The 15,955-nt window shown below is 35.2% G+C and overlaps 1 protein-coding gene across 1 annotated transcript in view; it reads left to right on the forward strand.

Annotated features, from left to right (window-relative positions):
- The window catches only part of IFT74 (intraflagellar transport 74), a 40,464-nt gene extending 25,897 nt beyond the window's left edge, over positions 1-14,567 (forward strand). Inside the window, exons 14-20 of the mRNA XM_061361040.1 lie at positions 418-471; positions 3,382-3,479; positions 4,477-4,603; positions 7,959-8,122; positions 8,741-8,866; positions 11,235-11,295; positions 13,858-14,567. Coding sequence (XP_061217024.1) covers positions 418-471; positions 3,382-3,479; positions 4,477-4,603; positions 7,959-8,122; positions 8,741-8,866; positions 11,235-11,295; positions 13,858-13,973 — 746 coding nt within the window. The 3' untranslated portion in view covers positions 13,974-14,567. The remainder of the gene's footprint in view (positions 1-417; positions 472-3,381; positions 3,480-4,476; positions 4,604-7,958; positions 8,123-8,740; positions 8,867-11,234; positions 11,296-13,857) is intronic.
- Positions 14,568-15,955: the final 1,388 nt, after the last annotated feature.

The following is a 15,955-nucleotide window of genomic DNA, read 5'->3' on the forward strand; positions in this document are numbered from 1 at the left end:
TGTAACATATGATATCTCACGATTTATTAATGCATTTTAATTAAAGAGCTATTTGTAGTCAGTATTTTGGTGCCCATATATACAAAAACATTTGTTATCTTTTCTTGAAATTCACCTGACATCAGAAAAATCTTGTTCCTTTGTTCAAAGTAAGTATTTATCCCACTTTTATTTATAAAAAATGCTAACGTCTAAAAGGTTCTAAAATCTGCATTGAGAATGATTTATTAATCTATTCTTCTTAATATAAAAATATGTATGACATAGTCATTTGAAGTGATTACATTAAACGACATGGGGTGAGTCCTGTAGTTTCTAGGCATGTAGAATCTGAATTTTTAAAACTGACATTTTGCCTTCCTAAAGGAATCCAGGACTGAGACAGATAAAGTTAAATCCATGTTACATCCCTTTCAGGAGAAGAAAATTGGAGATACAAAGAGCTGAAGAAGAGGGAAGAAAGCATGGACAGTAAGTAGTCTAATATACTTTAATTAGGCCTAATTCCAGCAAAATACAGGTTTTCTTGTATTAATTTAGAGCTGGAAAGAACCAGTGCCCTCATCTTTGCATAAAATTTCTGTGATCTGCCTCAAGACGAGATAATTGCTATCTTACAGTTACAGATATTTGGAGCATTGTTCAAGGCTTTTCATCAAGCATTAGAGGTCTTAGGAATACAGCTTTATTGTATGAAAACAAGACTGAAATGATTTTTTAAATTAATTTAAATAAAAGACATATGCAGTCAGCTCTTCAGGTCTGATTAAAAGCAGAAGTTAAAAGTGGAAAAGCATAGACGTCATATAATTCTTTAAAATCAAGGCTTCTTATATGTGTTTATTGAAAATAAATGCTACTAAAGCTTTCTTCCACAAGACAAACAAGGTCAGTCAGACAGCTGTGGTAAAATGGAGAGTTGCTTGCAGAAAAAACGATGAGATGAGATATAAGTATGGACCTTGCTTGATGTTTCTAAATAAATTCAAAGCAGGTTTGAAAAAACCAAAACCAAAACCCAAACAATAAAACAAACAATTAAAAAGGTCCAAAGTGCCAAAGGAAAAAAACACTAGTCAAGACATACAGGTATGATTTTTAGGTCTTAATTCCACTCAGGCTCAGTTTTACAGAATTATGTATTTGTGGTTGTAAAGTATTTTAGTTTTGTTCTTATTTCATTTTACGAATATGTGAGAATGCTTTTCTTTCATGAAGGCACTTTTATTTCACTCCTCTGCCTTACCTACCTACATGTTTTGGAAGATTCAATATCCTCATTGTCTGCAGCTTCCTTTGAAGTGAATAAATAGGCTTATCAAGATATCGCAGTCAACTTATTTAAGACCTGTTTGCTAAGGTGCATCAAAGTCCATGGCATCATCTGTTATGTAAAAAGAAGTGGCTCAGTCCCCCAGAAGAGACAGACATTAATGAAGCCTTTGCTCACCACTAGAGCACTAAATAGTTAAATGTTACTGAAAGTTTTGAGGTAGGTTGTTTGAATGATTCCCTTTGTAAAAACTGCCTACATAATCACTTAAACAAAAAAAGAAGAGCTCAAATGTTTTAAATACAAAACATTAAACAAAAATTTCAGTACTATTGCTTCCTTACTACCTTTCCATTAGTTCTGTTGTGCTGAGATATTTTCTTAGTGTAGAAGATTCCTGTCTGTATTTCACAACAACTGATGGTGTGAAATACTCAAGTAAGTGCCCTTTGAGAAAGGAGCTCTTTTTGGAGCTGACACTGTTGTCCCTCTTATTAAAGTATAGTTGTCTCATCTTTAAAATCAAACAAGACAAATTCATTCTGAAAGAAAAGGACATCACAGAGATAAAATAGCTTCATTTGTAGCCTGGGTACTGGAGACAAACAGGCCTGGCTGTCTTATTCAGCACTTGGGAAGTGACTAGCCTCTTTCAATTGCAAGCTTTTTAACACTTCGGTTTTAACTCTGTTCCTGGTTACTACTTCACAGCAGTGTTGGGAAAAGGTATACCTTTTTACATTTTTGACACGTACTGTTCTCTACAGCTACTAGTCAGCATCAGCTGGACCAAAACTTTATTTCAACTTTCTGAGCCAACTGAATCTGCATCAGAACTAGTTATTTTTAGTAACCAGGTGTGCACATTACAGATGTGTTTTCTAATGCACATAATTCATTTGACTTCTAAGGATTTGTAGTATCTTTAATTCTGAAATCTGTGCCTCAGAGATAGTCTTTGTAGTGTCTTAGTATTGTCCACTGGCTCCAGTAATGCAAATTTTCCACTTTGCAAGTTTTAGAAGCTGTACTCTGTGAAGCATCTCTGTTAACTTTTCTTGAGCAGTGTTGCAGATGATGTCAGATATTACAGTAGTTTTCTTATCCATGAATGTTTTATTAGTAAGTAATTTTAAAATCAGATATTTATTAAAACTCGTGGATGCTCTGAAATCCAGAATTCTCTAGTCAGTCTTTGTCCCTTCAGGATTTGTCAGTATTTCCATTAAGTAGATCCTCATAATCTTTCTGCATTCTTGAATTTGCTATTATCTAATCCTTCTTGCTCAAACAAGCACTTCTGCTCTTTTTCATCTAGCTAGAAAGTTTGCAAACTCATATTTGCTGAGGGCTTCTGTGTATGTAAGCCGTGTTTTAGGAGGAGACCCGAAAGAAGAGGGACGATCATAACTTACAGCCCTGGCTGGCATCTTGATAGACCTATAACTTTCATGTGATGTGTCCAGCACCCTTTTTTCAATATGCCTGTCATCAGAAATACATTGTAGTATGCCCAGGACACACATACAGGGGGTATACCACCATTACAAGTGTCTTGCCAGATTCAGTTGGACACTTACTAGAATGAACATAAATTAGCAATGTAGCAAAGGGACATCATAGGTAAAGAAAAAGAGACCAGGTGAATATTGGTCTCAGGTCCTTAGCAATGTTTGACATTTAGTCCACCCCATTAGAGTTAATCAAGTCCCTAGTGAAGTACCTCTTCGCTTTATATAGTAGCCCATTTTGATAGCCCTCAGAAGAATTAAGACCGACAGCTGCTGGGACAAGCATTCAAAACGCTGTCAGAAATTATCACGATGAAACTCCTTATGCATCGGGTGGCGTAAACCTAAACAGCATCCAAGAAGGATGTGCGTCAAATATGTCAAATATGCGTCTCTGCAAAAATTGTCCTCTTTTTCATTCTAACCCACAAGTTGATGTATTTCAAGGACCCTATCACCTGTGTCTTAAATAAATAATTTATCTTAAAGTAACCTGTCTGAAACTGTAGAGCTTAGAAAGTTTTCACTGGAAACTACAAGGGCTTATGCTATACCCACACAGCAGCAGCTTTCTTTATCATGTTTGTTGATCTCTAGATTTTTTTGAGACTTTTGAAGAGGTGAAGAATCAGGAATTGGAACGAAAAGCCCAAATAGAAGCCAACATTGTTGCACTCCTGGAGCACTCAAGCAGGGTAAGTGTATTTTTCTCTTCCTGCGGTAAGCTAGGAATTTAAAAGGACAGAACAGGAGCATGTTTGGTTAAAGAAGGGTGATAGTTTTTATATATTATCCATCCAATATCTGCATTGCAATCTCCTAAGAGAATTAAACACTACATCATGTACATCTGTAGTTAAAAAAACAAAGCAAGTCCACAAAAAACAAAACCAAGGCATATTTGATTAATTTAACTTCATTTCTGGAAAGAAACTTTTGTATATTAGATAACACTTGCCACAAGAGTAAAAGAAATGTGTGCTTAATTGCTGTAACTCATCATCACTGCTATAATGAACATTATTCCATTCATTATAAACATCTCAGAATATTGCAAATAAAACTACTGCAATATTTTGTTTACGTAAGGTCTGCAAATATCAGTTCATGGGTATTCTGTCACTACTGTTAAGTAGTTGGCAATATTCCAGTACCCTGCTGTGTAATATTTAATGTAAACACTTTAGAAATTGTTCCCATTTGCAGTCTGCTTTTTTTTTTTTTTTTGCACTTTCAAAACGTTTGTTCTTGCAACAACTTTAATTCCTATGGATTTTTTTTAATCTTATACAAATCTTTTATCTGAGTAATAGTTTGATTATATCACCACTTCATTGTCTTCTAAAACTTTTTCAGTATGGTATTCCATAGGTATATTTTAGGCAATGACAGTTTAGTAGGGATTAATAATGGCAACATAGTATACCTTTCTTGCATTTTTATGGCATATGCTTGCTGAAACTTTGTTTCGTCTTCACTGCCCTGTCAGTATATCTTTTGTCTAAAGTTGGCAGAATGAAAATCGGTCACATTTAAGTCACTTCAGAGTATTTCCAGTATTTTCAGTCTTCGCAGAAGAAAAGCCCCATAACAGACAATGTACAGAGACAGGAAAGTTTTTTACTAGTCCAGTTACCATTTGTTGTTTCAAAGATACATCATATTCTCATTATTTTTATTGGTAACACACAGAATGTGAATCGTATGAAACAAATTTCATCTGTTACCAATCAAGAACTGAAGATTATGCAGGAAGACCTCACTTTTAAATCAAACGAAATGCAGAAATCACAGAGCACTGCTAAGAATCTGATTACAGGTGAGATCAGCAATGAATTTTCAAATTAATTCCTTAAAAATGTTAAAATTACCTGAGTTGTTACATTAGTAATAAGTACAAGGTCAGTGATCTCCAAATACCAAAATACAGTGGCAAATTAATCAATTCAAACTCTTGTGGGTAACAAGTTCTTTGTATTCCTTAGGAGTATTTAGCTTACTATTATGATGCTTCTTTGAACAGATATACATTAAACATATATATTTTAATAAAGGGGTACAAAATTCTTTGATATAGAATTTTGACTTTATTAATATTCACCTTGAATATAAGCAGTTTTCATTGTCTTAAAATAGTGTTTAATAAATTGAAGTAGACACTTTCCTCAGTTATCTAACCATGTATTATTTGTAAATGTAGTTCTCAGAATCACTTAGTTATGGTTTTGTGTTTTTCTAAAAGGGAATGTACCATGAAAGAATAATTTCCAACAATAGTGAATAGCTCTCAAATTATAAGGCTTTGATTTTGCAGAGTGGATATTAATTTTTACTTCATTTTGGATCTACTGAAGTAGGTAAGTGTAAGAATCTGTGGAATCTTGCCTGTAATTTAAAAAAACAGTATTGTTCTTTCATTTCCATGGCAAGTATCTATTTAGTTCTTTTTTTCATTGTTTACAGTGGAATTATTCTCGTAAGTCTAAGCCTTTGCCAATATCATTATTGGTTCAGCAAGCCTTTCCTTGTTTGGCTAAAAAGAAGGGGCAGGAATTAAGAACCATAAATCATTTTGATAGAAGGCTGTTACATGCTCTGCTTGGTAGTAATTTTCGAAGTAGGAGCCTGTGTTGTAACTTCAAAGTAGTTATGTGCAAGTAAGTTGTTATACACACAGTGTTACAGAAATAGATTGTTCTGTTGTGTGTTTTATCATGTAATGGTTGCTTGTCTGCAAATGCTCCTTTTGCCATTCTAGCGTAGTTTAAAAGCTGGGCCATGCATTGCAAATTCAAATCTGACTTTTTAGTCTTTCATTTAAGCATCATTTCTTATTACTTTGCAATATAAGGATATTCTGGAAGCACATATCACTATAGAGACATGTTGAAAGGAAGTTACAATACATAATTTTCAGTAGGTCATTTATATGACTCATCACTAAACTCATGAAAGCAAGGAGTCACAGATGCTATATTAAGTAATATAAGATTCTTGAAAAAATACAGTGAATATTCAGTTTGCGCAGTTTACATTCTTCCTAACCCTTGAATTATAGCACAGTCATCTTCAGGATTCTTTTGTTATGTTTAAACAAATTACATTGCTGTAAAAATGTCTACCAGCAGAACCCTTAAGAAAAAAAAAAAGGAAAAAAAGAAAAGGAAACCATGAAGAGTAAACAAAAGTGCTGATGGCATAGTTTCCAAAAAACATTTCCCTGGGTCACTGTAGTTTGGTCTGGGAGTTTGCTACTGTGTACACATTGCTTGCTAGACACTGCAGCTTCATGGTGTATCAGAAGGAACTGGGCTGCATCCTCTTCCTGTCTCTTCCCCTAGAGAAGTTTTGAGTTTTTTATGTTTTGATTTTTTTTCATTTAGGCTGTTGCTGGATAAGGATAAAATTCACTCCTTCCAGTTTCTTCCCTTTTCACCAGAAAACATGAATGGATAGGAATAACCCACTGCTATCTCAACATAGTTTTTACCAGTATATAGATAGAACAGTCATAAGAATCCTTTCTGGCATTTTGCCATTTATATTGTTATGACTCTTCACATGTAAAAAAAAAAAATCCCAATTAGTCAATTATGTATAATTTTAAAATAAAAAGTAAATATATTAGAACAGCTATATGAAGAGTGAAAATACTGTGATTATGCCTAAGTAAATGCATAAGAAAATCAAAAGTTGTTTTCTGCTATCTAGCAGGAACTTCAAAGTGAAGCTATAGGCAGCTACAAAATACTGTAGACACAGGGAAGGTGTTTCCTTAAGTGCTTTAAGGTGGATTCATACTCTACACAAAAGTCTTGACTTGTCTTTTTGTTATTTTTGAAGTTCCTCAAGAAATCATCAAGGCACTCTGTAATAAGCCAGAAATGTTAATTAAAGCAAATATTTAACTCTAAAAAAATAGTATATGGCATAAATACATAAAAGGTAAGTATCAAAATCTTGCTATGACAGGGTTTTGATCACATGAGTTTTTCCAAAATAATTTCACTAAGGAAACCATACCCACAGTTTTTGGAAAAATGAACTCGCCCTCTATTACGTGTGCATATCCACTCCCTGCTGCCGTAAAGATCTATCCTGCCTTGGTAAAGTTGGAGGAAAAAAATCCTAACCTTTTTTCCAGGAGATCAGCACAAACCTAAGTCTGTGAGCAAAATATGCAGTCTGTTTTGATAGAAGCTCCTTTGTGGTGTCCCATCCCTCCCAGTAGCCCACTTTGCCTAAGATTTTAGAATATAGGAAAAACCGTGCATTATTTGTGTCATTCTTCTGAGTTAGACACTGCTCTGAAGCGTAAGGTTATGTAGCTATGTGTTTAAGTGTTCAGGAAAATGAAGAAAAGACAATGTCAAGGCTACAGGTCAGAAAACCAGTCTAGCCACATCTAGTTCTTCCACACTCAGGGTGGATAACTTACTCCCAAACTGAATAAAACTCGAACTGGATCAAAGTGTATTTTTTTTATTTTGTGTATCTTTGTTGTGTCCTTTCTTGAGCATCTCATGACTGAACAGTTTCAGTATTTCCATCTCTCTTCATGTAAGCATCCATATTTCTAACTCCTTTAATTATCTCTTTTGTTTGTTTTTAGTGGATTGTCAGAAGTAAATGCTGTATATTGTAGCACATGCTCATTTTATAATCTATGACAGTACTTATTCTGTGGATATATGGAAGTGTTTTCCTGTACAGAGTGAATGCTTAAAGCAGATTTGGCTATTTACTGTCATAGAACTGTCATGATAAACAAGCAAAATGAATAAAACCAACATAAATAACAAATAAATAAATAAATTTGTCTGCATTATTGCAGTCAACTCTTCATAAGGTATCACCACTGCTTAAGTATCACCACCGTTCACAGCCTTGCTGCTGTAAACATTAGAAATACCACACTGCAATGCAGAGAATCAGATTTTCAATACTCTTCACTTACAGAGTATAATACACTAATTGTAATACAGGGGTCTGACTTACAGGATGATTTTGAAGATCAGCTTTTTCCTTTCACATTAACACTCCCATGCATATCAAAATCAGAAAGATAAGCAGGAGCTGTTTGTGTTGCTTAGATATAGAATAAATCTTTATATAGTAGACAATGTATCATGAAATAAAATGCCGTGTTAATTGATTGTGTACTTGTGATCTAGAAAGCCAGAAACTGCAGATGGACCTACAGAAGGTGGAACTCTTGGAGGGCAAGATGGTTGATGAACTAGCTTCTCTTCAAGACAAAATAGAACAAACAAAAATGGATTTGAAGGTCTATAATAATTTGCCAGCTCTGAAAGCATCAGGAGAAGAGAAGAAACAGGTAATGAAAATAATGAATCCTTTCATATGCAGACTTTTTGTGCTTTTGAGCACCTAGTGGAGGGGATCCTGACTGATGGCTGAAAATGGGGCTTGCACTCCAGGGCAAATGAATACAGATATGTTTCTGCTTATATATATGACTAGGTATTTGTAGCAGGCTATCAACTGGATACCTTTTGATAATTTCTTTCTCCAAAATTTCTCATTTAGTGATTCATCTAAACATTTCTGCTGTAACATGTCTACCCATAAGTTTGAATTTAGCAATCATGGAATCAAAACACTAAAGAAAAATTATTCTGCATGTATTTTCTCTAAGACAAACTCCATCTAGAGCACTTCCCGCTTTGCAGGTGATAAGTTTCCTACAAATTCTTAACATTAGCATTCCTGCTAGTGCTACAAGCCTCCAACTTGATCATAACCATTGAATAATGTTTTTAGGATAGAACATGCATGCTAGAGAAAAGCATTATGTGTTCTTTAAGCTTATGATTGTGTTCTGAAAGGAAGAAAAAGTAGCATCTGGAAAGCTAAATTCAAATCATTTGTCTGTAACCCAAAGCATATTAACTCACCCATTAACTGGTTTGTGTTTTCTTTTTTTCCCAACTAGAAACTCCAGGATGACAAAGAAAAATTAACAAAACGAACCCATGCTTTCAAGAAAATAATGGAACACTTGAATATGGAGTATGAGGCAGTAAAGAGAGAGCTGCAAGAGAATGAGACTCATTCTCAGGTGTAGATCAAGCTACATACTATCTCTTCAGTTGTTTCCATTGTAGTTTCAGTTTTCTCATGCACATGAAGCATTGTATTGACAGAATCCATTTATCCCTTCTCAGGGAGTTTTCAAAGTTATGTGCTGTAAATGTGTAGCCCTGTTTTCTGTTTTCAAACAAAAGTTAGTATCTTGCCAATAAATTGCTCATAAGCTTTGGATTTCAAAGTCACTAGCAGAGGTCTCTCTGAGCTTAAAAATTGGGTGAATCTTTAACTGTTTGTATTAATCTTGCTTAGAACTCTTCCCCTTTTGCTTTTCTTTTGCTTGAGGAGTTTAAAGAGTCACTGGTAGTCTGATAAGATCCCTTTTGCTTTTAAAATTTTCTTGCAACTTGTACTGTTAATTCCATTTCAGTTTTCCCAATCCTTCTGCTTCTCGCAGAACACTGAATTCTTAGGGTTTGATGAGACTTTTTAAACTCAAGGAACTTTGGTATATGACTGTATTTACTTTTACATTTCCAAAGTGAATCAGGAAGGATGATGTTTATAAACTCTTGAGCAGCTTTTTTTCTTCCATTATAAACATCCAAAAATCACTGTCATTTTGGCAACAAAGCTTTAATGGCATATAGGTTTGAATGCACAGAAAGAAAATGGACAACATCAAAATAAGCTGAAAAATGGAAATTGATTATTTTCATTTCACAGATTTTAATTGTTTCAGGATGTTGAAATCTTTGTCTTTAGAACTGTTTTTTTCTGATTCACTTAAAAGTTGAAGGAGATATTTGTACATGTTTAAATTAACTTTCTTCTGGAGCGAATTTTATGGAGCAGATGAGAGGGCATAGCTGTAAATGAGGAGGTATATGTATAGATTCATAGCATATGATTATTGTGTGCTAACTCTAAGGTGATGATATAAATCCCCAAAGCTACATGCCAAAGTTCGCAAGACTTCAGTTACTGTTTATGTTTTATGGCAAAATCAGATTCTTATTCCTAGAGGTTATGCAAATCAGACCTGGATACCCAGCCACTGTTAAGATATGCATAATGATGCAAAAAAAATTGTACAAAATAGCATTATAATGTACAGCGTTTCTTTAGTTCATTAAGCTGTGGCAGGTCTATTTCAATGGCTGCAAAAAGGATTTGCTTCTTTGCTTTTTATGTCATGAGTGCAAAAGTCATGAGGGTAAATAAATATAAAATGGCTGACTAGTTGACATTCATCAAGCATTTTGAAGTGCAAATAGTATTTACATCTCTTGAGGGTTTGGGCAATTTTGTAAGCAATCGACTGTATGAGCTGTGGCCTTCAAGGAGTTACTACAAAAATGCACTGAATATATCCTTTTATATATATCAGACAGGCTACTGTACTGGCTATATTGCATGTAGCAGTGTCTACAAAGACACCACTAAATATTATATTTGATCAGAAATACCATATGTTGGAAATAAATGACTGGCATGTTTGCAGTGAACCAATACACTAGATAACTTATTCTTCACTGAAAGATTTTTGTGTAATATAGGAATTATTTTCATATCAACTTCTAGGTTAAAAATAAGCTTTTAAGTAAAATCTTACAATATTTTACTAATTTATTACCTTAGTTTCCACTGAAAGTTTAGTCTCAGAATGATTTTCAGGTTTTGCATTTAAAAATAACATCTGCATATCTTGAAATACAGAACCTTGAACAGTAGCATCAGAAAAACAAATATAAAATTGTATTGTAAGGAAGCAGCCATCGATATAATGTCCACATTAGTTTCCTGTTGATGCTGAAAGTATTGAAGAAGTGCCAGCACTTAACCCACACTCCTACAATCTTCTTGCTGCAGCTCTGTTCTTATCACAGCTTCTGGCATCAGACAGGAAACTAAACTATGGAAGTAAGGAAGTTTCTTCTGTATAGCTGAAAGTCAAAGACAGTGTCAGGAAATATTGTATCTTTGGTGATTTTAGATCTTACTGATTTTATAAAAGAGATTTAAATGATATGAACTATAATGAGAATGAGTATCTCTCTGCAGTGTTTACCTTTTTACTTCTGACTTGCTTACACATTTCCCTGTACAACAAGTCTTAAATTCTCAGCTGACTTTTTTTCCACCTACTGCTGTGCTTTTATATAAATAGAAGTATGAAGTGCTAAATTATGTATAGGTTAATCATTGTCAGTTTTAAAACAATTTTGCTATTGTTTCTAATTTCTGTGGGTTTGGGGTTTTTTGTGTGAAATAGCTTTGATCTTATCAGGTGGTAGGGTACAGGGTATTCATATAACCTGGTTTTTTTGGAGAATCTTTGTATAAAGTACATCTGTAATAATAATAGTTTTCATTTTTGGTTCTTTTTGTGTTTTCAGCTTATAAATTTGGAGAGGAAGTGGCAGCACCATGAGCAAAATAACTTTATGATGAAGGAATGTATCCTTTTCTTTAAGAAATACAGTAAAATTCATACAGTGTATTAGCTGAGGAAGAAGTCTGTTTCCTCCAGCAGAATAAGACAGGATGAAACGGCAGCAGAAGACAGGGGAGGAGGGGAAAGGAGATGCCTTGCAAATGTCTGTTTAGCTGATAGACTTTATATATAGCAAAACTTTCATGTGTTATCTGGAACAATTCTAAAGCATGAGATTGGTCTTGCAGTCCGGAGTTTTCCTGTTGAATCAGTCTTGCATTAAGTTTCATACAAATATCATCCTGTCATCTGTCCAGTCTTATCTGAAATCACGCAGCAAGTGTAGCGTTGTTGGAAAATCTGTGTAGTATGGTGACTTTACATGGTAATTTGCAATCTTATAACACCATGACATCATTGATGAAAAAGTAAACAAACAAATTCTGGGCATTTACTCTATTTCTTATCAAATAAAAGAGAAATTGCATATTAGAGGGAAAATTTAGACAAATATTGTAAGATATGACAAGAGGTGCTTTTGCTGCAAAATGTGCTGGGATGGGGGAAGTGCATTGTAGCTTTCCCATTATGCGTTGCTTATTGAAAACTTACATTCCGTTAATCATAGAATCATAGAACGGTTTGGGTTCGAATGGACCTTAAAGGTCATCTAATTCCAACCCCCTTCCTTCCACTAGACTAACCTTCTGCTAGGTTGCTCAAAGCCCTGTGCGGCGTGGACTTGAGCACTTCCAGTGATGAGGCATATATGACCTTCTAAACCATCAGCAAATCTTGTATTTCATAAGGTAGTTTTTGAAATTAGGGAAAGCACTGAAATTTTTTTATTTAGAATTGATGGTTCTCGTATTATTCTCCATAGTTATTGAAGAGAACTGAGTATGGTATAGTTACACTTTTATATTTTAGGGACTTCGAATTCACTGCAGTACATTAACTTCTTTAAAATGATTCAGGTAATAAAAAATCTATAATCTCAAAGACTCATATAACCCACAGTTATATGATTATTACAGTATAAATATAGTTGGTAAAAGTAACAGCAAAACTAGACCACACCATCAAGTGTTACGTGTTGAACAGTGTACTTCACTACATGTCTCAGCAAATGGCATGAGAATATATTTTGGGCAACTCTGTATCAGCCTGTGCATCAGGGAAATAACAATAATAATACAGGATATACATATAGCATTATCTTTTCCATATACCAAATATTCCATTTCTCATATCTGATTAAGTGCTGTGAAAAAAATCAGGAAAAAAACTTGGACAATGTAAGGTAATTAGACCCCACCTCCTCTATAAAGAAGGCTCTGCAGGAATATTTTACTAAGGCAGGAATCTTAGATCCTATTTTTTCTAACATGAAAAGCTAAAACAAGCCAAGAAAAAAAAAAGTTTATATTAAAAGCACCTCCTTACTTTCTACAGTGTAATGCCTATCCAAATGTGAACCCCTCTGCAGAATTTTACATCTGCTTGGGGTAGTCCTGCTGTCTTGGACCGGGACTTTTATAGCCAAAGTGCCAAACTGAATGTATGGCTGTAAATAGCTGAGTGCCTTCACCCTGTGGAGAAGGACTTGGGGGTGCTGGTTGACGAGAAAATGAACGTGAGCTGGCAGCATGCGCTTGCAGCCCAGAAATGCAACTGTATCCTGGGCTGCATCAAAAGAAGCGTGACCAGCAGGTCAAAGGAGGTGATCCTGCCCCTCTACTCTGCTTTTGTGAGACCTCACTTGGAGTATTGTGTGCAGTTCTGGTGTCGTCAACATAAGAAGGACATGGAACTGTTGGAACAAGTCCAGAGGAGGGCCACAAAGTTTATCGGGGACTTGGAGCACCTACTGTATGAAGACAGGCTGAGAAAGTTGGGGCTGTTTAGCCTGGAGAAAAGAAGGCTGCATGGAGATCTCATAGCAGCCTTCCAGTATCTCAAGTGGGCCTATAAGGATGCTGGGGAGGGACTCTTCTTTAGGGACTGTAGTGATAGGACAAGGGGTAATGGGTTAAAACTTAAACAGGGAAGTTTAGATTAGATATAAGGGAGAAGTTCTTTACTGTGAGGGTGGTGAGGCACTGGAATGGGTTGCCCAAGGGCGTTTTGAATGCTCCATCCCTGGCAGTGTTCAAGGCCAGGTTGGACAGAGCCTTGGGAGTCATGGTTCAGTGGGAGGTGTCCCTGCCCATGGCAGGGGGGTTGGAACTTGATGATCTTAAGATCCTTTCCAACCCTAACTATTCTATGATTCTATGACTTGAAATTATTTTGTTTGCAGTGTTACAATGAGAAGAGTCTTTCACAAGGGACCTATTGCCTATATACATGAAAATAAAACTGACTCAGGCATGTACTCTTTTTTTTATTCTTTTACAATGCTTGGCATGAGATTGCAGCTAGTAAATCGGTGTAAATCTTTTACACCCAGTTTGAGGTTTTTCCATTATTTGCACCCCTTGACAGTTTTCACAGAAGGAAACTTACTGCATTGCGATTTCCTTATGGTCCCTAATATCCTAATATTTATACTGGCAGCTTGTTTCCTTAATTCTTTTAATCAGTCATAGCAACAAAAAGTCAGGAGAGTGACTACCAGCCAATAATGAAGAACGTGAGAAAGCTGGTTGCAGAATACAACAAAGCTCTCATAGAAGCTTTACAGAACACCAAGAACTGAATCCAGGCACTTCCTTCCTGCCCCAGTGGACCAACAATGAAAGATGTCCACAGCCAGCATGGAAAACTAGATTGCTGAACTCATTCATTCACCACTATGGCAACAGACTCTTAAAAGTAGTTCTTCCAGGTTTTTAGAAATCACAGTTTTTAATACTGTTCCTCTTTTGCAAGTTAGTTAAAAATTTTAGAAATGAACTTCTGAATTTTATAAACTTGTAGAAATAAAAAAGAAATACTGCACAATGAGTGTAAAATAATCAGAATATTTTACTGAGGCCCATTGCTGGATTGAAATGGGAAACTTTAGCCTGCTTTACACAATGGATCTCTAATTGTCTTGTAGGCCTGTTGCTGCCAAACATAAAGGGAGTTTTTTCCTTGAATAAGGATTGCCTGGCAGGCTGTCATACACATTATCTTAAATGAAGTGTATGATAAGATTAATGGTAATATAGCATCCCTATTTAAACAGCATTTTATGACAGGGAAGGAAAACATCTAAGGAGGACAAGCATTCTTTTGAGTCAGAATTGCTTTATATTATAAATGTCTTATAATAAAATAGTCTTACAATAAAAGCAAATGTACTTTATGTGTTAGAAAATTTTCATTTCCCAATAGAGAACTGATTAACTTCTTTATTTTATATTTTTTTAATATGAGAACCATTCACTTTTTTCATGCAAAGTGAAGCATAGCTATTACTGATCTTGTGCAGAGCATTTTACTTTTGTAGTATTTACCAATAAAAGAAATAACGGGGAAAATTATTTGTATTTTCTGCAATGTTTTTTTCCCCTCATGTTTCAAGCTGCAGTGTCATGCACAACCTCTACTTGGAAAAAATACTTAGATCCAACATCATAGAAGAAAAACAGGACTGATGCAGAAATAACAATGTGCTTTTCAGAACTCTCAGAAAACATTTACATAAAACAAAATTTCCATGTGTAATTAAAAACTCCCTATTGATAATTTTCTCCACCTCATATGTTGTAACCCTAGTCCTGATCAAAGAGGAAAAAAAAGAAAAGCACAATTGACTGTAGATAGGAATCTTATCCGGACAGTAATCCAGCCTTTTAAAAGAATAATGACAAGCAGCAGGGTCTGGATTTGTAATTGTTCCACTCTCTTCGAAAAGTTTTCCAAAAAAGGAGTAGACTGTATGTTTCACTTCATAGAACTGGGGTAGACCAAGAATTAGAAAACACGCTGAGTCCATTAAAACAGAAGTTCTGTATCTATGTCACTAAGTTTCTCAAATCTGTGATTGTCAGTGGGAGTATAAAGAGGTATGTAAAGCAAAAATATTGAAGATTCTCACAGAGAATCACCGTGTTTCCGAATTCAGCACAGTAAATGCTGGTGCAATTGTATATTTATGTCTGTATAACATTTAGAGGTAACAGAACAGGATTTCTATAAACCAAGGACTGTTATCTAGGGGAAATTCCCACTAATGTCTCTTCCTTCCTGTCAAAGTTTCAGCTATTGCAGAGAGAGCCCATTATTTGCTGAGGTAAAGTTGAAGTCTAATATTCTCACCAACCAAACCATCAGCCAGAGATGATCTCTTGAATTCCACTTCTGCTACAATAACACATTTTAATGAACAGAGGAAAAAAAACTGCAGACTGAGTAAACAGACTGCTTTAAATTTGCTTTCACTCAGGGTAGGGGATAGTTTTATTCTTTGGTAGTGATTCTGTAAAATAGCATGGCAGAGTTTAGATTTTTTTGGTGTTCCCAAGAGATGGTTGTCATAAAAGTCCTCCCTCCAGCATGATGTTCTTTTCCTTGTGCTATTCAGGGATCTCCAGGTTACCTGTTCCTGTCTCAGAATCTTCTCAATTGTTCTGACTTAACAGTTCATCCTTATGGCCCTGGATTATGGTCATAGTACCCATAGCTGAAAAGAACTGTATGGATTCTAAACACTGAGGTACACAGCAGGCATTTTATCTCTGTCAAGGAGAT

The sequence above is a fragment of the Neopsephotus bourkii genome, unplaced genomic scaffold (genome assembly GCF_033783945.1).
Source record: "Neopsephotus bourkii isolate Nb327-2 ecotype Australia unplaced genomic scaffold, CSIRO-AGI_Nbou_v1 NB_1051, whole genome shotgun sequence".
Taxonomy (NCBI): domain Eukaryota; kingdom Metazoa; phylum Chordata; class Aves; order Psittaciformes; family Psittacidae; genus Neopsephotus; species Neopsephotus bourkii.